The sequence below is a fragment of the Staurois parvus genome, unplaced genomic scaffold, assembly GCF_062004578.1.
Source record: "Staurois parvus isolate SC_StPar_1 unplaced genomic scaffold, SC_StPar_1.0 ptg001927l, whole genome shotgun sequence".
NCBI lineage: Eukaryota > Metazoa > Chordata > Amphibia > Anura > Ranidae > Staurois > Staurois parvus.
The window spans coordinates 125,845-153,385 of NW_028319723.1; the positions used below are offsets into that span (position 1 = coordinate 125,845).

Below are 27,541 nucleotides of genomic sequence, written 5' to 3' on the forward strand. Positions count from 1 at the left end.
CAACTGAATGAGTGAAATACACTTCTTGTCATGTTAAAGCCCCACTCCGGACAAAATCTATTTTCAGCAGTAATGCCAGGTTCACATCTGTGTGGGTTGCAAAAATCGCGCGCTCTCCTGACATGTGCTGCCCTTTAGCAGATGCCGGCGCCAGTAATTATTAATGGTATCCCCGGGCATCTGCGAACGCATGAGTTCTCACGTGTGCCAGATCGCACGGTGCTGCATCACCATGCAGTCAGGTGCGGCGCATTTTTGGAAACAAAGCAGGCCGTATTCACTTTTGTGCCTTTGATGACGTCATACTGTCAGTGCCAACAGCTTAAAACCATCTAAAAAAAACACACCAGCGATGTGTTTAATATTCAAAAGCAGGCCGTATTCACTTTTGTGCCCCTGATGACGTCATACTGTCGGCGCCAACAGGTTAAAACCAGTTTAAGAAAACACACCAGCGCTGTGTTTAATATTCAAAAGCAGGCCGTATTCACTTTTGTGCCCCTGATGACGTCATACTGTGGGCGCCAACAGGTTAAAACCAGTTTAAGAAAACACACCAGCGCTGTGTTTAATATTCAAAAGCAGGCCATATTCACTTTTGTGCCCCTAATGACGTCATACTGTCGGGCCAACAGGTTAAAAAAAACACATCAGCGCTGTGTTTAATGTTCAAAAGCAGGCCGTATTCACTTTTGTGCCCCTGATGACGTCATACTGTCGGCGCCAACAGGTTAAAACCAGTTTAAGAAAACACACCAGCGCTGTGTTTAATATTCAAAAGCAGGCCGTATTCACTTTTGTGCCCCTGATGACGTCATACTGTGGGCGCCAACAGGTTAAAACCAGTTTAAGAAAACACACCAGCGCTGTGTTTAATATTCAAAAGCAGGCCATATTCACTTTTGTGCCCCTAATGACGTCATACTGTCGGGCCAACAGGTTAAAAAAAACACATCAGCGCTGTGTTTAATGTTCAAAAGCAGGCCGTATTCACTTTTGTGCCCCTGATGACGTCACACTGTCAGCGCCAACAGGTTAAAACCAGTTAAAAAACACACTTACAGCAGCGCTGTGTTTAATATTCAAAAGCAGGCCGTATTCAGTTTTGTGCCGCTGATGACGTCATACTGTCGGCGCCAACAGGTTAAAACCAGTTTAAAAAAAACACTTACATCAGCGCTGTGATTAATATTCAAAAGCAGGCCGTATTCACTTTTGTGCCCCTGATGACGTCATATTGTCAGCACCAACAGGTTAAAACCAGTTAAAAAAACCACTTACATCAGCGCTGTGATTAATATTCAAAAGCAGGACGTATTCACTTTTGTGCCCCTGATGACGTCATACTGTCGGCGCCAACAGGTTAACACCAGTTTAAAAAAAAACACTTACATCAGCGCTGTGTTTAATATTCAAAAGCAGGCCATATTCACTTTTGTGCCCCTGATGACGTCATTTATGACAAAACGCATTGGGTGGATCCGGAAGCCGTGACACCACCCGGCATGTGCGAGCTGCTAGGATTCTACAACTCTCAGAATCCTAGCAGCGTGCATGTGCCAGGCGGTGTCACGGCTTCCGGCTCCGCCCAACGCGTTTTGTCAAGACGTCATCAGGGGCCCAAAAGTGAATACGGCCTGCTTTGAATTTTAAACACAGCGCTGATGTGTTTTTGTTAACTGGTTTTAACCTGTTGGCGCCGACAGTATGCAAATGTGAGGCCTCTCGGTGGCTGGACTTTGACGCCAAGGAGCCGCATATTTGCGTACCAAAAGTAAACGAACGAGCCGAGAACGCACACCCTGCATACTCTGGGCACACTTACCACCATGATTGGCTGTCGCAACGGTCACATGACAGGAAAGCTGCCAATCCCAAGTGGGGATTGGGAGATCTCAGTTAGCTACCGGAAACTGTGCCGGGAGCTCCCAGAACAATTACTGGTGAATGGGCTGCCCTACGCATAACAAACAGGCGAACTCTCGGCACATTTACCGGTGCCTCACGGAAAGGTCCTGGTCACTACTTACGACCGGGATCTTTTCGATCATGTGGCCGCTGTGACAGCCAGTCACAGCAGTCAAATTACCCTAAACTCCGCCCCCCCACGTCACAAACCCCTTAAAAGGTCAGGAGGCACCGGCACCAAGGGGTTAAATAAAAGCTCTGTACAGATTTGCAAGCGGTTTTGCCTTCTTTTATGCATGCCATACATGGTTCGAATTCCGAACGTTTTTTAGACCGAAAATTGGAAACGTTGTTCGCTCGGTGATCCGATGGCGCCATCATTGCTTTCAAAAATCGGCCGACTAAGTCATAAAGTTCACCCCATATAACATGCAAAACTTCTGTTCCTTCCAGGTCACGGCTCATGCGCATATTCTTTTCAGGAAAACGATCGTACGATTTGACCATCGAGTTGAAAATCGGTTGTTTTTCACGAATTTTCCAACATGCCCGATCACCGAAAAGGGTTGGAACCACGAAAATTGGCCAGTGACCCACCAACAGAGAAAAAATAGTTTGATTATTCTTAGGTTTGATTTTCAGACTAAAAATTGGTCGATTTTTGACCCATGTATGGCCGGCCTTAAGCAGCATTCCTAGACAGACCAAAAAAAAGTCAAATAAAGCCCTGCATCAACGGGTACCTACCTGACACCTTCCCTCTGGAATGGCATCAAGCTGCTGACAAGTTTTGAATCCAGGGAAGATAGGTCCGCATCCGGGATCTCGGCCCGACTTAAAGACGTCTTCTCGAACTGAGCCGCGAAGGCCTGCACTACCGATCTGGGGAGAGGCTCCACTTCCACCTGCTGGATGCGGAAAATGGCTTCCACTGCAAGACAACCCAGAGGATTCATTAACGATCCGGAGACCTCCGTTACAAATAGATACAAATACATACAAAAAAGATATTTAGAAGACGGGACAAGACCAGAGACGGGCAACAAAAATGGGGAAAGGTCTGCGGATAAAACATCTCAGGGGTGTCAGGAGACGGAGGGGACCCTCCTACATATATTTTGGTCATGCCCTCGGCTTGGGCACTACTGGAAGGGAGTTCGTTGTATCATTCAGAAATTCCTGGACCGTCCCGTGCCTATGGATCCGCCATTGTTTCTGTTCCACTTAACCTCTTCGCGCCGGCGCCTCCCGGCCCTTTAACCTCCTCGGCGGTATGATTCTTTCCGATTTTTTGTGCTGAAAGCGGTAAATTTTTTTGCATGGAAATATGTAGTTTTTTATTGTAGGCCTGTAATTTTTAGGAATAACTCACTGAAATCTGTCTGAACAAGAGTCTAGTAAACATCCCGGGGATGATAAAACTTGAAACACAAAATTATAAATTATAATTTAATAAATAATCATATAATAATAATAAATTTAATTCAATAATATAATCAAACCAAAAACACTGAAATTTGAAATACGGAGGCAAATTCGCACATCGCTGAGCAAAGTCGCAGAATCGTTTCAGTGTGACGAATTTCCCCCACGAATCATTATCACTCAATTCTGCAAGTGGTTCTGATTTACTATCGCTGTTCTCTAGCCGGTCTAAAACCGCTTTTGACGTAAAGGGACGCTTTTTGGACGCCATGGACGTTTCTAAGTTTCCAGGCAGAAAGAACAGTAAAAATGCAGGCAGGGCGCCGGACAAAGCACTCGGGACAAAATGTATGTGAAATGCATTGAAACAGCAATGACAGCAAAAATGAAATTTTTAAAAAATTTCAAATTTGCCGCCGCTTCCGGCGCCCGTACGTCCCGACGTCACAGGGACCGGAACACGGAGGCTGGATGCCGGCATCGGCCGGAGGAGATGGCCGGGGACGCTGCAGGGGACACATCGTGGGAGCGAAGGACAAGGTAAGTGCTGCAGGGACTCCCTGACCAACGCCGCATGGTAAGCCCGAGTGTAGCTCGTGGTTACCGCTCTTGGTACTCAAATTTTACCCCGAGCTACACTCGGGAATACCGCTAAGGAGGTTAAGAGTTTCAGAATCTGGGGTTTTAGGGTCATGTGACCGCCGTGATTCGCCGTCACATGATTGGAAAAGGTCACGATCGAAAGGGGAGATCGGGACCTTTCTGTGAGTCACGGACATATGTGTTGGGAGCGCGCAGGGTGTGCGGTCTCAGCACATATGTATTTTCTAATGGCACGCAAATATGCGGCCGCTCGGCGTCAAGGCCCAGACGCTGAGAGGCCGCATATTTGCGTGCGCTCGGCATCAAGGGGTTAAAGCTTACCGGTGGTATATTGCACGTCATCTATTAAATGCAGCCAAGTCCTGCATCGCTCTGTGTTGGCGGAAGCCGCATCCTCCCTCGCTGGGACTATGGCTGCGTAAAGTTGAAGAAATGAACCATATGGAGGATGAACCAACACGGACCTTATGGAACTTGTTTGTTTACTCAGATGAGGGGAATTCGATCCTTGAGATTGGGTAGGACCAGGGGCGGACTGACCATTTGGAAACTCGGGCACTGCCCGAGGGCCCAGGGTCAGTAGGGGGCCCCATGAGATGCCCCTGGTACCTTTTTCATAGGCTTTTTTGAGTTTGGGCAAGGACACAGGGGCCCCATGATCCCCTATTGCCCGGGGGCCCCATGAGTTGTCAGTCCGCCCCTGGGTAGGACTGATTTGTTCCTTCTAGGCCTTTCCATGGTTCCCGTGTGCCCCCTCCCCATTTTTTCTTCTACTTTCTCTGCTCTCTCTCCTCTTCTCACCCTATGGTGCTATCTGACTCACTGCTCCGTCCTCTTTCCTTTTCCCCTTTCTTTTGATTAAACCCTTGACGCCGACGTAACACAAATATGCGGCCTCAGAGAACTGGGCTTTTTTTCCGTGGGGCCGCATATTTGCGTACCTGTTATTCACCTGTGCGCACTCCTAGCACAAAGACTGCGGTGTCACTGATAGAACCGTGTCCCGTTCTAGCGATCGGGACTCCCGATTCCGGGTCACATGATCGCTGTGATAGCCTCTCATTGGCTATCACAGTGACCAGTCACTGCGCAGCCCGGCCCCCCTGGAGTTTTTTTTCTCTCTATGAATGGAGGAGAGGGATACATTGTATCTCTAACTCCTGGCATAGAGGGGAAAAAAAATTTTGTAAAAAAAAAAAAAAAAAAGATTAATAAATAAAATAATATTAAAAAATAAAAGAAAAAATACCTAGATCAAGGTTTGATCTAGTTCAGTGCCAGGGTAAGTGTTTGGGTCAAGGTCAGGGTCAAAGATCGAGGTCAAAGGTCAGGATTAAAAAAAAATTTGGTGTCAGTGTGTTTTAGGTAAAAAAACAAAAACAAAATGCGCACTTTTGTTTCTGGGCTGTACTACGGGTACAAATAACACACATATATGGTATCGCTGCGATCGTCAAGGGCTGGAAAATTAATTTTGGGTTGTTCTTTGGTGGTACGTTATGGCAGTAACAAAAAACACACAGCTAAATTTAAAAAAATGATTATTTTAATATTTAGAGACAGTTTTCCTTTGATAATAAATAAAAATCAGGAGATACTCATTACCATTTACCACCAAATGAAAGCCCAATGTGTCCTGAAAAAAACGCGGTATAATCCACCTGGACGTACAAAGTAGTTTTGATGATATGTATGATTTTACTAACACATGTCAACGTTGCAAAATTGTGCTTAGGCGTTTAGATTTGTTTTACCCTTAGGCGTGAAGGGGTTAAAAACCGCAGCGGACAGCCATTTGTATGTACACTGCGTTGTTTTGTATTTTGTCCTGGGATGGTATCCTTCCCAATCGTATCCTCGAATCCCCATGTTCGTATCGATTTTGTTTGATGCCTCCCTCTGTATTTTATATACACATTGCTTATATGGATACATGACGTGTCTACTGCCGTTCCACTGATTTCAATACACAAAAAAAAAAAAATCTCAGGTGAGACTGCAGCCTCGAGGAGAAAAGGGGGACATAAGTAGAACATTTAAAGTGGTTCTAAAGCCAGAACATTTATTACTTTCCCTGAATTGAGGTAAAATTATGTCCCAGTTTTTAAGCCCCCCCTTAAAACTCCTCATTCAATTCAGCGCTACACCCGTCTCTAGTGGCTCTCTCCTCCATCCCTTCACAGGAGAGAGAGGCAGCAGTGGGAGCCATTGGTTCCTGCTGCCGTCAATGAAATCCTGTGAGCGGGGGGCAGGGACCAACCGCGCTGTGTGTGTCTATATACACACACAGCCCAGCTTGGGAGCGAGCCTGCATGTGGCCCCCATAGGAAGCGGCTTCTTATGGTGGAACACAGTTCTTATGGTGGCACATAGAGAAGAGAAAGAGCCAAGAATGCCAGCGGGGAACCCCAGAAGAGGAGATTCAGAGCCGTTCTGTGCAATACCTTTACAGAGCAGGTGAATATAGAATATCTTTTTTTTTTTTTAGCTTAGCTGCTACAATTACTTTAACCACTTCCAGTCCGGACACTTGCCCCCCCTTCCAGTCCGGACACTTTCCCCCCCTTCCAGTCCGGACACTTTCCCCCCCTTCCAGTCCGGACACTTTCCCCCCCTTCCAGTCCGAACACTTTCCCCCCCTTCCAGTCCGAACACTTCCCCCCCTTCCAGTCCGGACACTTTCCCCCCCTTCCATTCCGGACACTTTCCCCCCCTTCCAGTCCGGACACTTTCCCCCCCTTCCAGTCCGGACACTTTCCCCCCCTTCCAGTCCGGAAACTTTCCCCCCCTTCCAGTCCGAACACTTCCCCCCCTTCCAGTCCGGACACTTTCCCCCCCTTCCAGTCCGGACACTTTCCCCCCCTTCCAGTCCGGACACTTTCACCCCCTTCCAGTCCGGACACTTTCACCCCCTTCCAGTCCGGACACTTTCCTCCCCTTCCAGTCCGGACACTTTCCCCCCCTTCCAGTCCGGACACTTTCCCCCCCTTCCAGTCCGGACACTTTCCCCCAGTTCCAGTCCGGACACTTTCCCCCAGTTCCAGTCCGGACACTTTCCCCCCCTTCCAGTCCGGACACTTTCCCCGCCTTCCAGTCCGGACACTTTCACCGCCTTCCAGCCCGGACACTTTCACCGCCTTCCAATCCGGACACTTTCCCCCCCCTTGCAGTCCGGACACTTTCCCCCCACTTCCAGTCCGGACACTTTCCCCCCCTTCCAGTCCGGACACTTTCACCCCCCTTCCAGTCCGGACACTTTCACCCCCTTCCAGTCCGGACACTTTCACCCCCTTCCAGTCCGGACACTTCCCCCCCCTTCCAGTCCGGACACTTCCCCCCCCTTCCAGTCCGGACACTTTCCCCCCCTTCCAGCCCGGACAAGGGACAGGATATTTTCTATCTGTGCCTATGGAAGGTTGCGTGTTTCCACCCTACAGAGTCACCGCAACCTCAGCAGAAGGAAACAATGGAAGCCCACACCGGGAAGCAACCCCATTCATAGAGTATCAGAAAGGCTTCAGCTCTGCCTCCTTCCAAGTCACACCCACCAACGCGTTTCACCCGCTCTGGAGCTTAATGTTAGAGGTGGATAAAGCTTTGAGCCTTAGACGGAAGTAATTTTTTTTTTTATCCTACTGATAAATGTTTTTTTTGAGGTAATCAACATATTTGAGTTATTTTCTACACTATAAGGGCTCTCCTGCCTTCCTCTTTTCATTTCCAGTGGACAGCTTGAAGCGAAAAACCATGGGTCTTCAACCAGCCTCTTGTGGCTGAACCCCTCAGTCCTCCGGGGCCTTCTATATTCCTTGATAAGTTCTGGTCACCCTGGGTGGGAACACACCATACCATCCCTCTGGATTGAAGACCAATATGGAGGGTAGTGGTCCTATTAACATCCATATTTATCAATCCAAGCATTAAACTAGATAATCCAGACATGTGGATAGAACATGGTAGCTTAGGGCTCATGTACACTGCAGCTGATAATCTCACGTTTAGGATCTGTTCTGCGTTTTTTTCAGCAGCCCCTGAACTCTCCCTAATGTTTTCCTATGTGTCCATGTACACATCGTCCTTTACAATCGTTTGCAGGCATTTGAGTTTACAGTCTTTTTTTTGAACGCAGAAAACGTGCGTTCAGCAGTCGATTTTATCAGCGTTTCAAATGCAAAACATGGCTAAACGCAGCAAATCGCGTTTATAAGCGTTTGATTTGAAATTTTTTTTTAACTTTTCCAGTTCCCAATGCTGTCCAGAGCCTTTTTTCATCATGAAAGATGCATGCAAAGCATTTTCAAGGTACTCAGATGGACGAAACACTGAACACAGGATGTTCTTACCAAGCTTGTCACACATGGTAATGACAAATTCACACCTCAGACCTCTCCCTCCCTTGGAAACAAAAGATACAGTCAGGTCCATAAATATTGGGACATCGACACAATTCTAAACTTTTTGGCTCTATACACCACCACAATGGATTTGAAATGAAACAAACAAGATGTGCTTTAACTGTAGACTGTCCGCTTTAATTTGAGGGTATTTACATCCAAATCAGGTGAACGGTGTAGGAATTACAACAGTTTGCATATGTGCCTCCCACTTTTTAAGGGACCAAAAGTAATGGGACAATTGGCTTCTCAGCTATTCCATGGCCAGGTGTGTGTTATTCCCTCATTATCCCAATTACAATGAGCAGATAAAAGGTCCAGAGTTCATTTCAAGTGTGCTTTTTGCATTTGGAATCTGTTGCTGTCAACTCTCAAGATGAGATCCAAAGAGCTGTCACTATCAGTGAAGCAAGCCATCATTAGGCTGAAAAAACAAAACAAACCCATCCGAGAGATAGAAATAACATTAGCCATGGTCAAAACAACTGTTTGGAACATTCTTAAAAAGAAGGAACGCACCGGTGAGCTCAGCAACACCAAAAGACCCGGAAGACCACGGCAAACAACTGTGGTGGATGATCGAAGAATTCTTTCCCTGGTGAAGAAAACACCCTTCACAACAGTTGGCCAGATCAAGAACACTCTCCAGGAGGTAGGTGTATGTGTGTCAAAGTCACCAATCAAGAGAAGACTTCACCAGAGTGAATACAGAGGGTTCACCACAAGATGGAAACCATTGGTGAGCCTCAAAAACAGGAAGGCCAGATTAGAGTTTGCCAAATGACATCTAAAAAAGCCTTCACAGTTCTGGAACAACATCGTATGGACAGATGAGACCAACACCAACTTGTACCAGAGTGATGGGAAGAGAAGAGTATGGAGAAGGAAAGGAACTGCTCATGATCCTAAGCATACCACCTCATCAGTGAAGCATGGTGGTGGTAGTGTCATGGCGTGGGCATGTATGGCTGCCAATGGAACTGCTTCTCTTGTATTTATTGATGATGTGACTGCTGACAAAAGCAGCCGGATGAATTGTGAAGTGTTTCGGGAATATTATCTGCTCATATTCAGCCAAATGCTTCACAACTCATTGGACGCTTCACAGTGCAGATGGACAATGACCCAAAGCAGACTGCAAAAGCAACCAAAGAGTTTTTTAAGGGAAAGAAGTGGAATGTTATGCAATGGCCAAGTCAATCACCTGACCTGAATCCGATTGAGCATTTCACTTGCTGAAGACAAAACTGAAGGGAAAATGCCCCAAGAACAAGCAGGAACTGAAGACAGTTGCAGTAGAGGCCTGGCAGAGCATCACCAGGGATGAAACCCAGCGTCTGGTGATGTCTATGCGTTCCAGACTTCAGGCTGTAATTAACTGCAAAGGATTTGCAACCAAGTATTAAAAAGTGAAAGTTTGATTTATGATTATTATTCTGTCCCATTACTTTTGGTCCCTTAAAAAGTGGGAGGCACATATGCAAAGTGTTGTAATTCCTACACCGTTCACCTGATTTGGATGTAAATACCCTCAAATTAAAGCTGACAGTCTTCAGTTAAAGCACATCTTGTTTGTTTCATTTCAAATCCATTGTGGTGGTGTATAGAGCCAAAAATGTTAGAATTGTGTCGATGTCCCAATATTTATGGACCTGACTGTATGTTAATGACCATTCACAACTCAGACCTCTCCCATCCTTGGAAACAAAAGATATGTTAATGACCATTCACACCTCAGACCTCTCCCGCCCTTGGAAACAAAAGATATGTTAATGACCATTCACACCTCAGACCTCTCCTGCCCTTGGAAACAAAAGATATGTTAATGACCATTCACACCTCAGACCTCTCCTGCCCTTGGAAACAAAAGATAAGTTAATGACCATTCACAACTCAGACCTCTCTCACCCTTGGAAACAAAAGATATGTTAATGACCATTCACACCACGGACCTCTCCCACCCTTGGAAACAAAAGATATGTTAATGACCATTCACACCTCAGACCTCTCCCACCCTTGGAAACAAAAGATATGTTAATGACCATTCACACCTCAGACCTCTCCCACCCTTGGAAACAAAAGATAAGTTAATGACCATTCACAACTCAGACCTCTCCCATCCTTGGAAACAAAAGATATGTTAATGACCATTCACACCTCAACTTCCTCATGAAGACCCCCTGCCAGGTGGCCTTAATGACTCCCTCCACCAGACACCTTTCCCACCCTTGGAAACAAAAGAAATGTTAATGAGCAACTCACACCTAAGATAATCTCAACACATACTGCTGTCTCTGCTTCTACTCTCTGTATTTCTCTGAAACAGTCTAAAATAGTTCATAATTTACCACTTTTCAGTGCATTCTGGGCATTTGGGAGGTTCTCCTGTGCTTATCTTTAAAAAAACGCTTCTAAACACAAATGCGCATAAACGCGGTATGCAAACGCGGCTAAACAGATGTTTTTTAACCTACGTTTTCCAGCAATCAGCTTCCATCATTCAGAAGTGTCTCGTGTACATGCGGCCTAACTTCTCTGTTTCAATGTTCAGCTGAAAAGGCAAAGTGAGTCGTTGTGTAGGCCCACCCATCTCCCCTATACTTACCTCTCCAGTGCTCACCACTGCTCCTTCCTCTGCCACTGTTGGAGCAAAAACACTCAATCCTTTCAAGTATAGCATGTGACTTCCTACCATAATGCTGTGCTCCGGTCTAACGGCCGGTCCTTAGGCCACTGTCACATGATGGAGGGGATGACGTCACCACTCCCTCTAGATCCAACTTGGGGTATTCTGATCACAGCTGCTATGGAGGAGGGAGCGGTTGGGAATCACTGGAGAGCATTGATTGGGTTTAGGGTTTTCACTTTGTCTGGAATGGCTTTAAACTGCAGGAAAACACCTAAATACATATAAGGGGGCTGCGTTACCTGCCAAAGGATTTTTAATTTTGTTCATCCAGTTCTGAGATTTGCACTGCCACTTGCTGAGAACAAGGACTACTGACTGCATAGGACTTTCTGATCACCATATTTGTTGCAGGGCAGCGACTCAGAATATACTGAAAGCAGAGAATCAGCATAGCCGCTGGCAATTACCACTTTCAGAAGAAAGTCAGCAACAGCCCTCTCATGAGAAAAAAAGAACCTGAACTCTGGAAGCTGTGCCCACTAGTACACAGTATTGTCCAAGGTCTCCCTACAGCTGATCTTTTCCCTATTACTTACCTGCCATTCCTTGTACTGCACCGTCTCTTTGTGGAGGCAACCATCTAGGTAAAGGAGCAGGGCACTGCTTCCTCATGTCAGAGGATCCCCCGATGACCGGTGATCCAATGACTAGTGTGGGAACATTCAAAAAGCAAGCATGAAAGGCTTAGAAAGCTCAGATCCACATAATGAAAGAAGCATAGCAGGGAGATCCTTGCACTGCAGGTCCTCAGGTACAGCTTCCTCTCCAGTAAAGAAAACGCATCGTGACCAAATCTCACTCCAAATCTGGCGAGACCAGCAGTCAGAGGCAGCAGTGCGTTAGATGATCTCATACTGTGTACATACAGTTATGAGGCCACAGAACAAGAGCACCTAGGCGGGAGGAATTCTAGGCAAAAAGCAAACATTTCAGGATGTTGTTTAGGCACAATGAACATTTCTAGATATTCCCTATATGATGAAAATCTTTCACATTTTAAGTTTAGGCCCACTTTAATTTGGTTGTAAACCTCCGAGTGAAAATGGAACAAAGTATATTCCTCTATAGTGTGATTTCTGTCTGCTGTCTCCTTCCTCTTCACAAGTCACTGCTGGCAGGTTACCTGTACTCCAAGCAATCAGAGGTGATCAGGGGTTAACAGCTTCAGCTGTGCATGTTTCCCTATGAGACTGTGTGTCTATTCCCTCCACCTAGGTCTCTGGTTACAATCAGCTCTGCAGTGTGTGACATAAGAGCCCTGCCTTCTAAAGCTCGGAAATACTGTATAAATTCTCTGCTTTGAATGAGGCTACATTCACACCGAGGTGTCATGTTTTTAAGCGTTTTCTCAAGGCGTTTTTCAACTAAGAGGTGTGGAGTGCTGTTGGAAATAGGGTGGAGAGCTGCTCTTTGAGCAGAAAACAAGCGATAAAATGCTCTAAAAAAGCTCATGTTGCACTTTTCGTGCTTTCTATTGAAGTCTATGGGGACAAAACACTCAATTCTGCGTGGTACAGTAGCTCTTGTGCTTTTATGAGCGACAGGAGTTTTGCTGCCAGTGACAGGACACTCAGATGTGAACAAGGGCTATTGAAAACATAAGGTTTTTGCTTGTTGAGCATTATTGAGCTTCGAGCTTCAAGCTACAAACCGCATGAATGATGCAGCAGTGTGAATGGGGCCCGGCTGCAGATAAACTGGAACAGCAGGATTTGTTTAACCTCTTCACGCTGGCCGAACGCAAACGTGCGGCCTCCCGGCGTCTGGGCCTAGACGCCGAGCGTCCGCACATTTGAGTTCTATTAAAAAAGGACATATGTGCCGAGAGCGCGCGCCTGCGCGGTCCCAGCACAAATGTCCGGTACTCACGGAAAGGTCCCAATCTCCTCTTTTGACCTTTCCTGATCATGTGACCGCCGTGACGGCGCGTCACGGCGGTCACATGACCCTTAATCCTGCCCCGCCTCCTGAAATTCTTAAAGGGCCAGGAGGCGCCGGTGCCAAGGGGTTAATCTCTGTGCATCGCTTGAAGCTAGTCACTTCACTGCATATATGTAAGGCCCCTTTTACACGGACCGGATCTGGATTTGCTCTGTCCGCTGATCCCCCTGCTGAGCTGAGTGGAGCTGCGGGATGACAAGTCCATGTTCGTTCCACTTATGCAGAGCAGACATGGCCATGGTCCGCTCTGCTCTATCGGCAGTTGGATGTAAAAGGACTGGCTGTTTGTTTACACCCGACTGCCCTCTGACCCGATCCGGCCAGACAGAGGGGAATGGGTCCCCCTTCCGTTTGTTTTTGCCAAATTGGATCAGAGGTAGCCAGGAGGTATAAACAGACAAAAGTCAATCTACCTCCAACTGCCCCTAGAGCAGTGTTTCTCAACTCCAGTCCTCATGGACCCCCAACAGGTCATGTTTTCAGGATTTCCCTCAGATGAAACAGCTGTGGTAATTACTAAGGCAGTGAAACTGATCAAATCACCTGTGCAAAATAATGGAAATCCTGAAAACATGACCTGTTGGGGGTCCATGAGGACTGGAGTTGAGAAACACTGCCCTAGAGGAAAATGGAGAGTCTGATCGGGTCCACCTGTCCGTTTTTTCAGAGTGCCCGATCGGACGGCCCGTGTGAAAGGATCCTAAGGGTTTTTCAACCAGTTTAATTTGAAAAAGTGGTTGTAAAGGAAATGCATTCTCTGCATTATGGTAGAAAAAAAAAACCAAAAAACTTAATAGCAGCTCCCCATCTCGATCCAGCACTGTGCACATCTACAGCAGCTCCTCCCCCCTCTCCCCTGTCTCACAGTCCTGGCTGAGAGCAGCGGAAATCATTGGCACCTGCTGCTGTCAGTCAGAATTTGTGAGCAGGCAGTGGGAGGCGGGCTCTGTGTCTGAATAGACGCCGGCAGCCCGGCTCAAGAACGAGCATGCATGCGTGCCCCCACAGGAAGCGTCTTGCTATGAGTGCACTTGGTGGGAGGGAGGAGCCAGGAGCACTGATGGTGGATCGCAGAAACAGAGGACTGGGGCTGCTCTGTGCAAAACCATTGCACCCAATATGGAAGAAAAATATATTTGAAATATATGTTTAAGTAAAAATATATTTTGAAAAATATTTTTTCATATATTTTTTTAATATATAAAAAACGCATTTCAACATAAAAGTATATCTATCTATATATAATTATTATACAGGATTTATATAGCGCCAACAGTTTGCTCAGCGCTGTACATTATAATGGGAGAGAGTACACGAGACAGTACAGTAACAATACGATTCAATACACGAGGGGTTCGAGGGCCCTGGAGCTTACAATCTAGGAGATATAATATATATACACTTTTATGTTGAAATGCGGTTTTTATATATTACAAAATATATGAACAACATTTTTAAAAATATATTTTTTTAAATATATCCGTCAGATTTTTTTTTTAACATATAAAAAAAGTCATTTTAACATATTTTTACATGTAAATGCGTTCCAAAAATGTAGATTTGTATTTTTAAAGACATGCAGTATACTTGAATTGTATTTTTAAAAATAGCTTTCATATATTTTGTAATAAAAATGCATTTCAACATGCAGTGTGTATATATATAGAGAGAGAGAGAGAGAGATTTATTGAATATACTTTAAATGTATTTTTAAAAATACTTTTCATATATTTTGTAATAAAAATGCATTTCAACATGCAGTGTATAAATATATATACATATATTTATATATATATATATATATATATAAATAAATATATTGAATATGGCATTTCAACATACAGTATATATACTTGAAATGTATTTTTAAAAATAGTTTTCATATATTTTGTAATAAAAATGCATTTCAACATGCAATGTATATATATATATATATATATATATATATATATATATAAATTTATTGAATATGGCATTTCAACATACAGTGTACACACACACATATATATATATATATATATATATATATATATATATATATATATATATATATATAATATAATATATAATAATATATATATATATTGAAATTTATTGAATATACTTTAAATGTATTTTTAAAAATATTTTTCATATATTTTGTAATAAAAACGCATTTCAACCTGCAGTATATATATATATTTATTGAAATATAATTTGAAATATATTGAATACGGCCTAAATTGTAGCATTTCAAATATATGTCAATATATTTGGGAAGAATATTTTTAAAATATATTTCAGATATATTTTTCTTCCATGTGGGACAGAGCAAGTAAGTATAACATATTTATTATTTTAATTAAAAAAAAAAGTAAAAGCTTTACAATCACTTTAGACAGTATCTTGCACTATAATTAAATCGGAGTCTTGTTAATTAAAAAAAAAAAAAAAAAAAAAAAAAGATAATCGCTTTTGTCATTAAGTGACAGAAACAAACGACTTCTCCCAATTCTGCATGTGTCTGCAGTTCTGTGCCCAGCGAACACCGAATCCCAGCTCTGCTGTGCTTTATTATAGGAGGCTGCGTCCTGCAATGTATTCCTTGATTACATTTTATATGAATGATGGAAAATTATAAATCTCTGTATTTAAAAAACAAAAACAACACAAATCTGGTGTACATAAAACGAGAAAGTTTTTGCTTTGAAAGAGCAAAGCGCACCAAAACAACCGGGGGGTATGAAGTGATGTGTACAGCAGTTAGTGCGGCGCTACGCATAATAATAAAGTCCGTGTTCCAATTAGCTGCACTTTACCACTTGCTGAAAACAACCGCCTACCGCGCCATAAACGGAAATTCCATTAAAAAAAAAATCCCTCCCTGCTACCCAGTTCTAAGAAAGTGCAATTATTTCTGCGAAGGCTTTTGAAGGCGGAGATTTTCCTGCCGATTTTGTTTTCCAGGAAACCGGTGTGCGTCCTGTACTAAGGCTAAACGGTGAAAATGCTCGCTCGCTAATTCGCAGCGTCTCGCTCGGTGCTTCGTTTCATGTGCGTTCTTCTTCATGGGACAACATGAAGTCATCCTCAGCGGCTCGACAAGGACAATGGATCTGACATGTCCTTTCATTTCTCTACAAGAAGAGAAATTCTGAGAATTACCTAGAAAACAGTGATAGAATGGAGGCGTTTCACCGCAAAGCGCCAATGTAGCTGGTTAACGATGACCTGCTGTAAACCGCCGCCCCTGCGACGGCCCGCCAATCTTCACATGGAACAATGGTTCCGGGCACGGGCGGACTGACAACTCATGGGCCCCCCGGGCAATAGGGGTTCGCGGGGCCCTGTTTCCTTGCCCAAACTCAAAAAAGCCTATGAAAAAGGTACCAGGGGCATCTCATGGGGCCCCCTACTGACCCCGGGCCCTCGGGCAGCGCCCGAGTTTCGAAATGGTCAGTTCGCCCCTGGTTCCGGGATAAATACACAATAATGACTGTTTTACTTGGATGATCAATGTAACTATACATGGCGAGAAATTGTGGTCAGAGTCCGCAGATCCATAGCCTTCCTAAGGGCCGGTTCACGCTACAGAAATGCGGTCCAGACGCGTTCCGAATGCGTTTTTACATGCGTGATTTTGAAGCGTTCCAGTGCGCTTTTATGCATTCCGGTTCATTTTTTACCCTCTCTTTTTCTCCAATTTAACCTCTTTGCGCCGTTCGCACACAAATGTGCGACCTCCCGGCGTCTGGTCCTTGACGCCGAGTGGCCGCACATTTGCGTGCAATTAAGAAAAACATATGTGCTGACAGCGCGTGTTCTGCCCACTCCCAGCACACATGTCCGGTACGCTCGGAAAGGTCCCAATCTCCTCTTTCGATCGGGACCTTTCCCGATCATGTGGTAACAAGCTGAGATTAGAAGCAGTGTCTTAAAGGGAGTGCTGCTAATCTCATTGTGTTACCTGTATAAAAGACACCTGTCCACAGGAGCAATCAAACCATCAGATTCCAAACTCTCCACCATGGCAAAGACCAAAGAGCTGTCCAAGGATGTCAGGGACAAGATGGTAGACCTACACAAGGCTGGACTGGGCTACCAAACTATCACCAAGCAGCTTGGTGAAAAGGTGACAACAGTTGGTGCAATCATTCACAAATGGAAGAAACACAAAACAAGTGTCAGTCTCCCTAGGTCTGGTGCACCATGCAAGATCTCCCCTCGTGGAGTGTCAATGATCATGAGAACAGTGAGGAATCATCCCAGAACTACACGTGAGGATCTTGTCAATGATCTCCAGGCAGCTGGGACCACAGTCACCAAGAAAACAATTGGTAACACACTACGCCGACAAGGACTGAAATCCTGCAGTGCCGCAAGGTCCCTCTGCTCAAGAAAGCCCATGTCCAGGCCCGTCTGAAGTCTGCCACTGACCATCTGAATGATGCAGAGGAGGACTGGTGGGAAGTGTTGTGGTCAGATGAGACCAAATCGAGCTCTTTGGCATCAACTCAACTCGCCGTGTTTGGAGAAGGAAGAATGCTACCTATGACCCCAAGAACACCATCCCAACTGTGAAACATGGTGGTGGAAACATTCTGCTTTGGGGGTGTTTTTCTGCTAAGGGGACAGGACAACTGCACCACATCAAAGGGACGATGGACGGGGCAATGTACCATCAAATCTTGGGTGAGAACCTTCTTCCCTCAGCCAGGGCATTGAAAATGGGTCGTGGATGGGTGTTCCAGCATGACAATGACCCAAAACACACGGCCAAGGCAACAAAGGAGCGGCTCAAGAAGAAGCACATTAAGGTCCTGGAGTGGCCTAGCCAGTCTCCAGACCTTCATCCGATTGAAAATCTGTGGAGGGAGCTGAAAGTTCGAGTTGCCAAATATCAGCCACCAAACCTTAAGACTTGAAGAGGATCTGCCAAGAATGGGCCAAAATCCCTCCTGAGATGTGTGCAAACCTGGGGGCCAACTCCAGGAAATTTCTGTCCTCTGTGATTGCCAACAAGGGATTTGCCACCAAGTACTAAGTCATGTTTTGTGAAGGGGATCAAATCCTTATTTCCCTCATGAACATGCAGATCAGTCATCATTTGTTAGACACATTTCTGCTGAATTTGTTGTTGTATTCTGTCTCTCAGTGTTACAATACACCGAACATTCGATTTTTAGACCGATCATTTCTTTGTGAGGGGCAAACATTCAACATCAGCAGGGGGGCAAATACGCATTTCCTTCACTGTATATATATATATATATATATATATATATATATATAATTTTCAAATATTCTATAGATATTGCCATATGGGGTGAGTGGGTTCAAAGAGTGGTCCCCTACCTCCTCTTTTTCATTCCCCGCCCATTTGTTGTGACTGACACCCCAATGCATTGTACAGTAGAGCTCAATGCACTGCATCACAATGCAGTGCACTGTGGAAGGAAACCCATGCAGGCACAGGGAGAACATGCACACTACAGGCAGGTGGTGCCGTGGTTGGGATTCGAACCAATGACCCTATTACTGCCGTGCGGAAATGCTAACCACTTACCCACTGAGCTGCCCTATACTTAACTCCTGTGCTCCATCCCCCTCCATTGCCAGCACCCTAGCTATGTTTTCGGATCTTCCAGTGATAGGGAAGCCATGACCCCCCTATGTGGCAATGCTCAGGCTTAAAGCGATTGTAAACCCTCACCTTGTAACACAACCCATTCAGTTTAAAATAAATAGGCACAACATTTTTTTCCCCCCTTTGATCACATGCCCTTTGTTCCTAGCTTCATAAGAGCTGGGGGAGGAGAAACAGCAGTACACTGGTCTTCCCAGTGAAAGGCTGTGCAGGAGGGTTTCCCAGGGGCTGTATAAAAGGCATGCAAAAGGTCTGCATCTGGCTCACAGACCGCAGATTGGAGACCACTGTTCTAGGACCTGGGGCATGTTGGGAGTGGGAGGGGCATACCGGACTGGTCACTGTATTGTTTTATAGTTTGCCAGTGTCCAACCCCTCCTGCAGGCGGCAATATAACTCAACAGTCTCTTAAAGTGTTACTAACCCCCCCACAGTACAATCAGTCTGTAGATGCAGTAAAGCATGCGTGTTATACTCACTGTGGAACCTAAGGGGTTAATCCTCTGCATTGTGTAAAAAGAGTTTAATCCTGACTTCTCTGATCCTCCCCTTCTTCCACTGTCTCCAACTCATCTCCTGATAACACAGTATTTGGAGTCACTTTGCACATGCTCAGTTTAGTGTGTGTGCTAGAAATTTTTCATTTCCTTTGGGAGGCTGCATGTGATCAGCACAGGGCCAATCAGTGCTGTGCAGAGAGAGGGTCAGGGGTCCTGCAGCCTCATAGGACAGTCATAGGAGAATGAAAACTCCTCCTACAAACTTTAACCAGTGCTCAGCTGGACACTAATTGTATTTCCATCTACTGTAGGAGACCAGATATAGTGAATGCAGGGTCCGGGGAGAACAGATATAATGAATGCAGGGTCCGGGGAGAGCGGATATAGTGAATGCAGGGTCCGGGGAGACCAGATATAGTGAATGCAGGGTCCGGGGAGAGCGTATATAGTGAATGCAGGGTCCGGGGAGACCAGATATAGTGAATGCAGGGTCCGGGGAGAGCGGATATAGTGAATGCGGGGTCCGGGGAGAGAAGGATATAGTGAATGCGGGGTCAGGGGAGAGCGGATATAGTGAATGCAGGGTCCAGGGAGAGCGGATATAGTGAATGCAGGGTCCTGGGTATAGTAACACTTTAGGACCTTTGTGCAGGGAATCTCCCATGTGTTCCTCTTCCCTGTATGTTTCCCTGGTACTCCACTCCTGTCTTTTCTGATCCTCCCCTTCCTCCAATGCCCACCCCCTCTTATCTCCTGATAAGACATATCGTGTGCACATGCTCAGTTTAGTGTGTATTGCTAGAGTTTTTTTTTTGTTACTCCACTCCTGTCTTTTGTGATCCTCCCCTTCCTCCAATGCCCCCCTCCCTCTTATCTCCTGATGAGACAAATTGTGTGGAGTCACTCTGCACATGCTCAGTTTAGTGTGTATTGCTAGAGGTTTTTTTTGTTACTCTACTCATGTCTTCTCTGATCCTCCCCTTCCTCCAATGCCCCCCTCCCTCTTATCTCATGATAAGACGTATCGTGTGGAGTCACTGTGCACATGCTCAGTTTAGTGTGTATTGCTAGAGAGTTTTTTTTTGTTTTTTTTTCTTGGGAGAGTACACGTGATCAGCACAGGGCCAATCAGCACTGTCCAGGCAGAGGGTCAGGGGGTCCTGGGTTTAGTAACACTTTAATCCTGTGTCCCTCAAGGAATGATAACTACTGCAATTAACGCAGTGGATGCAGGGTCCTGGGTTTAGTAACACTTTAGGACCTTTGTGCAGGGAATCTCCCATGTGGTCCTCTTCCCTTTATGTTCCCCTGGTACTCCACTCCTGTCTTTTCTAATCCTCCCCTTCCTCCAATGCCCCCCCTCCCTTCTTATTTCCTGATAAGACATATCACGTGGAGTCACTCTGCACATGCTCAGTTTAGTGTATATTGCTAAAGAAGTTTTTTTTTTGTTACTCTGTCTTCTCTGATCCTCCCTTCCTCCAATGCCCCTCCCTCTTATCTCCTGATAAGACAAATTGTGTGGAGTCACATTGCACATGCTCAGTTTAGTGTGTATCGCTAGATGTTTTTTTTGTTACTCTGCTCCTGTCCTCTCTGATCCTCCCCTTCCTCCAATCCCCCCCCCCCCCCTTATCTCCTGATAAGACAAATCGTGTGGAGTCACTCTGCACATGCTCAGTTTAGTTTGTATTGCTAGAGTCTTTTTTCCTTTTCTTAGGAGAGTGCATGTGATCAGCAACCAATCCGCGGCTCCCCCCACACTTCTCTATTACACCTTTATGAGAGGGGACAGCTCAGAGAACTATGACCGCCAGGGAACACGGGGTTAAACGCACTTGCAACTGCGGAGGAATAAAAAACCCCAAAAAGCGAGTCGGGTTTATGGCATTGCAGTGAATACGCTTCCAATGAAATTAGGTGCTGAATAATTGCTGCAATTTCCGGGCTGATTACACGGTGCCCTTTTTATTTATTTATTTTACAGCCGTGATTTCAGTGCCGGCCGGCGTGAATCACAAAGTCGCCTAAAACGACCTTTTCATCCGAGTCTGAAGGAGCGCTGGGCCTGCGCCAAAAGGGGAATGGGGGGGGGAGAGGAGCGTTAAGCTTCATAAACAATTATTTGCAAAATAGACTCATTCCGGAGATAAACCTGCTTTTCACGAGCTCCATTTAGCAGAGTAAATATGTACATTTCCCGCAGCGAAATCCAGCTGCGTCTGCACACACGTAGGCCGGATTTAAAGCACCCCCGTCACACGCTGTGATGGGATTCAAGGCGATTTATTAAAACTGACCAATAGTCAATAATGCCTATTTGTTCATATTTTTCTTGCTAAGTGCATGTAGGCCAAGTGATATTTCCTGGACTGGGACTGGTGCTTACAAATGTCTGACACAGATCAGCCCTAATGCTGCAGACTCTCATCTTGTGACTTGCATACAAAGGTACAATGTTGGATCACTGAGGGAGAGGGGACTGAGGAAATGTGTCCTCCTGCTTGCAGCTAGCAGATGACTTCATCGCAAACTAGGCAAAGTCACTGGATTGGAGTACAAGGATGGCTTTTTAACCTCCCTAGCGGTCTGATTATGTCAGTATTTCTGTGCTCAAAGCGGTACATTTTTTTGCATGGAAATAAGTAGTTTTTTTATTGTAGGCCTGTAATTTTTAGTAATAACTCACTGAAATCTGTCCGAACAAGAGTCTAGTAAACATCCCGGGGATGATAAAATTTTAAACACGAAATCATAAATTATAATTTAATAAATAATCATAAAAAATAATAATATAACAATAATAAATGTAATTCAATAATATAATCAAACCAAAAACACTGAAATGTGAAATAGAGCGCCAAGTTCGCACATCGCTGAGCAAAGTCGCAGAATCGTTTTCAGTGTCTGATGAGGAATTTCCCCCATGAATCATCACTCAATTCTGCAAGTGGTTCTGATTTACTATCGCTGTTCTCTAGCCGGTCTAAAACCGCTTTTGACCTAAAGGGACGCTTTTTGGACGCCATGGACGTTTCTCAGTTTCCAGGCAGAAAGAACAGTAAAAATGCAGGCAGGGCGCCGGACAAAGCACTCGGGACAAAATGTATGTGAAATGGTTTGATACAGGAATGTTATACTATGTGATTTTAGTGATTTTAGTGAATGTCACTTTTTAAAATTTTTAAATTTCCCGCCAGTTCCGTCCCCATACGTCCGCAGGGGATGGAACCCGGAAGATGGATGTCGGCATCGGCTGGAGGACATTGCCGGGGACACTGCAGGGGGGACATCGCGGGAGCGCAGGACAAGGTGAGTGCAGAAGAGATCCCGGAGCAACGCTGCAGTGTATTCCCGAGTGTAGCTCGGGGTTACCGCTTGTGGTGCTGAAACTTTGCCCCGAGCTACACTCGGGAATACCGCCAGGGAGGTTAATGATAAAGCGGCAAAGCTTATTGAAAGATGTTCTGTTGCTGTACATCGTTGCATCCAAAAAAATGATTCCTGCTGATTTTTAAACGTACTTACTGACGAGGTGGTATGAAAAAGTTTCAAGACTAGTTTTGTACCATAGCGTAAGGCTGCACGCTCAGTCACAGGGAGCACCGACCTTCAGTGTGCCAAAAGACATCATCCTGTGTACATCGAGAGCTGTGCAACTGGTGCTATTCTGACCATGTGCGTTACCACGTTTCCGAGTTCATCAAGGACAGCAAGTTAGAACAACATGAAATTCTGCGCTATTATATTTTACATGAAAAAGTCTTGCGGTTGCAACAAATGTATCCAAATAAAAATAAAATGTATTTGTATTGCTGTCACATTGTACGGTGCGCTCCCCTGTCTCTGCAAGGGACAGAAGTTATGGGGTTAAAGCCGGCCGTAGACGGGTCGAAAATCGGACGATTTTGTTAACGTTGGTGGTAACGTCAGCCGATTGAACGACCGATTTTTCGGGTTTTTTTTTTTTTTTTTTTAAATTGTCCAATGTTTGACCCGCCTATCGCCTGCATTACACTTGCCCATTTTTTCTGCTTTCAACACATCAACTTCAGAAACAACATGTTCACTTGCTGCCTAATATATCCCACTTTCAGGTGCCATTGTAATGAGATAATCAATGTGATCCACTTTACCTGCCAGTGGTCATAATGTTATGGCTGATCAGTGTAAATTGCAGCAGATAAGCCACCTTTTCCAAAAGTCTTTTAATCTACTACACGCATTATATCATTTAGACACAGTCACACTCTTTGTGTGGAAAATTCCCACAATAAAGATCAGACTTTCTGCTTAAAGCTGAATTCAAGGAAATCAGCCACTATGCAAAAATGCAGGCATGCCGTTGGTTAGGTCCAGTCAGGTGCATGTCATCTTCGGGAGTTCTATTACTTATAGGTGACAGGTATTTGCATTCCCCAGAAGACACACTCAGGCTGTGAGAGGTGAGAAGCACACACACAGCAGCTATGCCCACCCCTCCCCTCCCCATGCTGCCCATTCACAGAAGCCTTTGTATTTTGCGAATGAGTTCACATAATACAAAGACTTCTGTGAATGGGAAGGAGGGGAGTTGGTGGGCAGTTCCAGCAACTCCGCTCTTGAAGGAATTGAGACCACAGTGAGCAGCCTCGGACCTCTGGAAGTAATCTTCATAGAGCACAATTAACCTGTCAGATGTAAATAGGCCTAGAGGCAAGGCAGTGGGCACCTTGTTAGACTTACCTCATGGTACGCCTGCAGTTTTTACAAAGTAGCGGAATTCCTGGAGTTCAGCTTTAAGTACTTTCACCATGCAAAGCAAAAAGTTTCATAAAGTATAAATTAAAAATGAGCGGTTTCCCCGAATTCCCAGGTTGTGTCAGCTGGTATTATTATAGTATTTACACTATATAGTCACAAAGCTGTGACCACCTGACCATCACTCCTATATATGCAGTGGTGGATTTAGGCTTTGTGCTGCCCAAAAACTGGACGCCCCCTCCCCGGCGGAGAGAGCCTGCCACAGACCAACACCAGACCCACCCCCACTTTCGTGGAGAGAGCCTGACAGTGACCAACAACACCCCTGCCCCATCCCCCCACCCATGGAGAGAGCCTGACAGTGACCAACAACACCCCTGCCCCTTCCCCCCCACCCATGGTGAGAGCCTGACTGTGACCAACAACACCCCTGCCCCATCCCCCCCACCCATGGAGAGACCCTGACAGTGACCAACAACACCCCTGCCCCATCCCCCCACCCCCACCCATGGAGAAAGCCTGACAGTGACCAACAACACCCCTGCCCCATCCCCCCCACCCATGGAGAGACCCTGACACTGACCAACAACACCCCTGCCCCTTCCCCCCCACCCATGGTGAGAGCCTGACTGTGACCAACAACACTCCTGCCCCATCCCCCCACCCCCACCCATGAAGAGAGCCTGACAGTGACCAACAACACCCCTGCCCCATCCCCCCCACCCATGGAGAGAGCCTGACAGTAGCCAACAACACTCCTGCCCCATCCCCCCACCCATGGAGAGAGCCTGACAGTAGCCAACAACACCCCTGCCCCATCCCCCCCACCCATGGAGAGAGCCTGACAGTAGCCAACAACACCCCTGCCCCATCCCCCCCACCCATGGAGAGAGCCTGACAGTAGCCAACAACACTCCTGCCCCATCCCCCCCACCCATGGAGAGAGCCTGACAGTAGCCAACAACACCCCTGCCCCATCCCCCCCACCCATGGAGAGAGCCTGACAGTAGCCAACAACACCCCTGCCCCATCCCCCCCACCCATGGAGAGAGCCTGACAGTGACCAACAACACCCCTGCCCCATCCCCCCACCCCCACCCATGGAGAAAGCCTGACAGTGACCAACAACACCCCTGCCCCATCCCCCCCACCCATGGAGAGACCCTGACACTGACCAACAACACCCCTGCCCCTTCCCCTCCACCCATGGTGAGAGCCTGACTGTGACCAACAACACTCCTGCCCCATCCCCCCACCCCCACCCATGAAGAGAGCCTGACAGTGACCAACAACACCCCTGCCCCATCCCCCCCACCCATGGAGAGAGCCTGACAGTAGCCAACAACACTCCTGCCCCATCCCCCCCACCCATGGAGAGAGCCTGACAGTAGCCAACAACACCCCTGCCCCATCCCCCCCACCCATGGAGAGAGCCTGACAGTAGCCAACAACACTCCTGCCCCATCCCCCCCACCCATGGAGAGAGCCTGACAGTAGCCAACAACACCCCTGCCCCATCCCCCCCACCCATGGAGAGAGCCTGACAGTGACCAACAACACCCCTGCCCCTTCCCCCCCCACCCATGGAGAGACCCTGACAGGGACCAACAACACTCCTGCCCCATCCCCCCCACCCATGGAGAGAGCCTGACAGTGACCAACAACACTCCTGCCCCATCCCCCCACCCATGGAGAGACCCTGACACTGACCAACAACACCCCTGCCCCTTCCCCCCCACCCATGGAGAGACCCTGACACTGACCAACAACACCCCTGCCCCATCCCCCCCACCCATGGAGAGAGCCTGACACTGACCAACAACACCCCTGCCCCTTCCCCCCCACCCATGGAGAGACCCTGACAGTGACCAACAACACTCCTGCCCCATCCCCCCCACCCATGGAGAGAGCCTGACAGTGACCAACAACACCCCTGCCCCTTCCCCCCCACCCATGGAGAGACCCTGACAGTGACCAACAACACCCCAGCCCCATCCCCCCAACCCCCCCCTTGAAGAGAGCCTGACAGTGACCAACAACACCCCAGCCCCATCCCCCCAACCCCCCCCTTGAAGAGAGCCTGACAGTGACCAACAACACCCCTGCCCCTTCCCCCCCATCCATGGAGAGACCCTGACAGTGACCAACAACACACCAGCCCCATCCCCCCACCCCCACCCATGAAGAGACCCTGACAGTGACCCACAACACCCCAGCCCCATCCCTCCCACCCATGGAGAGACCCTGACAGTGACCAACAACACCCCAGCCCCATCCCCCCACCCATGGAGAGAGCCTGACAGTGACCAACAACACCCCAGCCCCATCCCCCCCACCCATGGAGAAACCCAGACAGTGACCAACAACACCCCAGCCCCATCCCCCCCACCCATGGAGAGAGCCTGACAGTGACCGACAACACCCCTGGCCCATCCCCCACCCTTCACACAGCTCACAGGAACAGAGCTCAGGCTGTCAATCACAGGCTGTGTGCGGGAGGTCCCACCCCTGTCATGTGACTCATGCTAATAGCAGAGGAACGAGGCAGCATAGAGAAATGGCACTTAGTGCTCTGGACTGAGACAAGTACACACTATAGAGGGATATACTTTGTTCATAATTCAAGATGTGACTCATGCTAATAGCAGAGGAAAGAGGCAGCATGGAGAAATGGCACTTAGTGCTCTGGACTGAGACAAGTACACACTATAGAGGGATATACTTTGTACATATTTCAAGTCTGAGCTTTATAAACGCTTTAAATGTCTTCAGGTTGATCCTTGTGTACCTCGGTACCTTTACTTTCCAAAGCTGGCCATAGGTGATTCATATTTTTTTGTGAACAAAAAATAAAGCAACGGATTCCTTCATCCACACAAGCGAGGGTCACTAAGATCAACCTACATACATACAGAGACCTGAAAAGCACAAGCGCTCCAAGGCGTCTCCTAAAATCTGCCTCCTGAACATTCACCAAAGCAGAGGGTAAGTAGTCAGTTCTTCAGCTTGAAAAACTAAAAAAGTTAAAAAACCGGAACTCACTCAGTTTTTGGTAGTCCTCCAACAGAAAGCTCCATTTTCTGGTCTTTGTGTCTGTAAAGTAAAAAAAAGATATTGATGTCATTTATGAAAAAAGTCCTGCAAACCTCCAGCGTCCGGGAATCCGAAGTCCTAGAAAGGATCTTCGCCCTAGAAGGAAAAAAATACTGGAGCTGCTGACTTTTATTAAAAGGACACTTACCTGTCCAAGGATCCAGCGCTAACCACTGCAAGTCCCCCTTGTGTTTTTCTTATAAAATTTTGCAAATAAATAATATTTCATCATAAATCTTGGCCAAAATTTATCCCATTATCTTTTTAGTAAAAATAACCCAAATTAGTTTATAACCAAAAATTATATATTTTAAACATTTTTTTTTTTTTTACATACTTGTCACCCTAGCAGTACAGTGTCACCATGGTGACACTGTACTACTTGTGGGGGGTGATGAAGATTTTTTTTTTGACACTGATTGCTTTTAAATCCATAAAGGCTGTAAAAGCAATAATTTCTCCTTCTCTCTGGCTGCATTCTTGCAGCCATTGAGAAATACTGTGTGAGCTGTGATTGGTCACAGCTTGTCACATGGTACAAGGCTGTTGAGAATAGCCCTGTACCATGTGACCTCTGTTATCATTCACAGATTTCACACGTAGTAAGCAATGATGTCAG

The 27,541-nt window shown here is 46.3% G+C and overlaps 1 protein-coding gene across 1 annotated transcript in view; it reads right to left on the reverse strand.

The window, feature by feature from the left end:
• LOC149433252 (SNF2 related chromatin remodeling annealing helicase 1-like) overlaps window positions 1–26,922 on the reverse strand; it is a gene marked incomplete at its 5' end in the record, with an annotated part of 77,213 nt that extends 50,291 nt beyond the window's left edge. The window contains 2 exons of the mRNA XM_089664510.1: window positions 2,656–2,839; window positions 26,872–26,922. Coding sequence (XP_089520636.1) covers window positions 2,656–2,839; window positions 26,872–26,922 — 235 coding nt within the window. The remainder of the gene's footprint in view (window positions 1–2,655; window positions 2,840–26,871) is intronic.
• Between the last annotated feature and the right edge of the window lie 619 nt (window positions 26,923–27,541).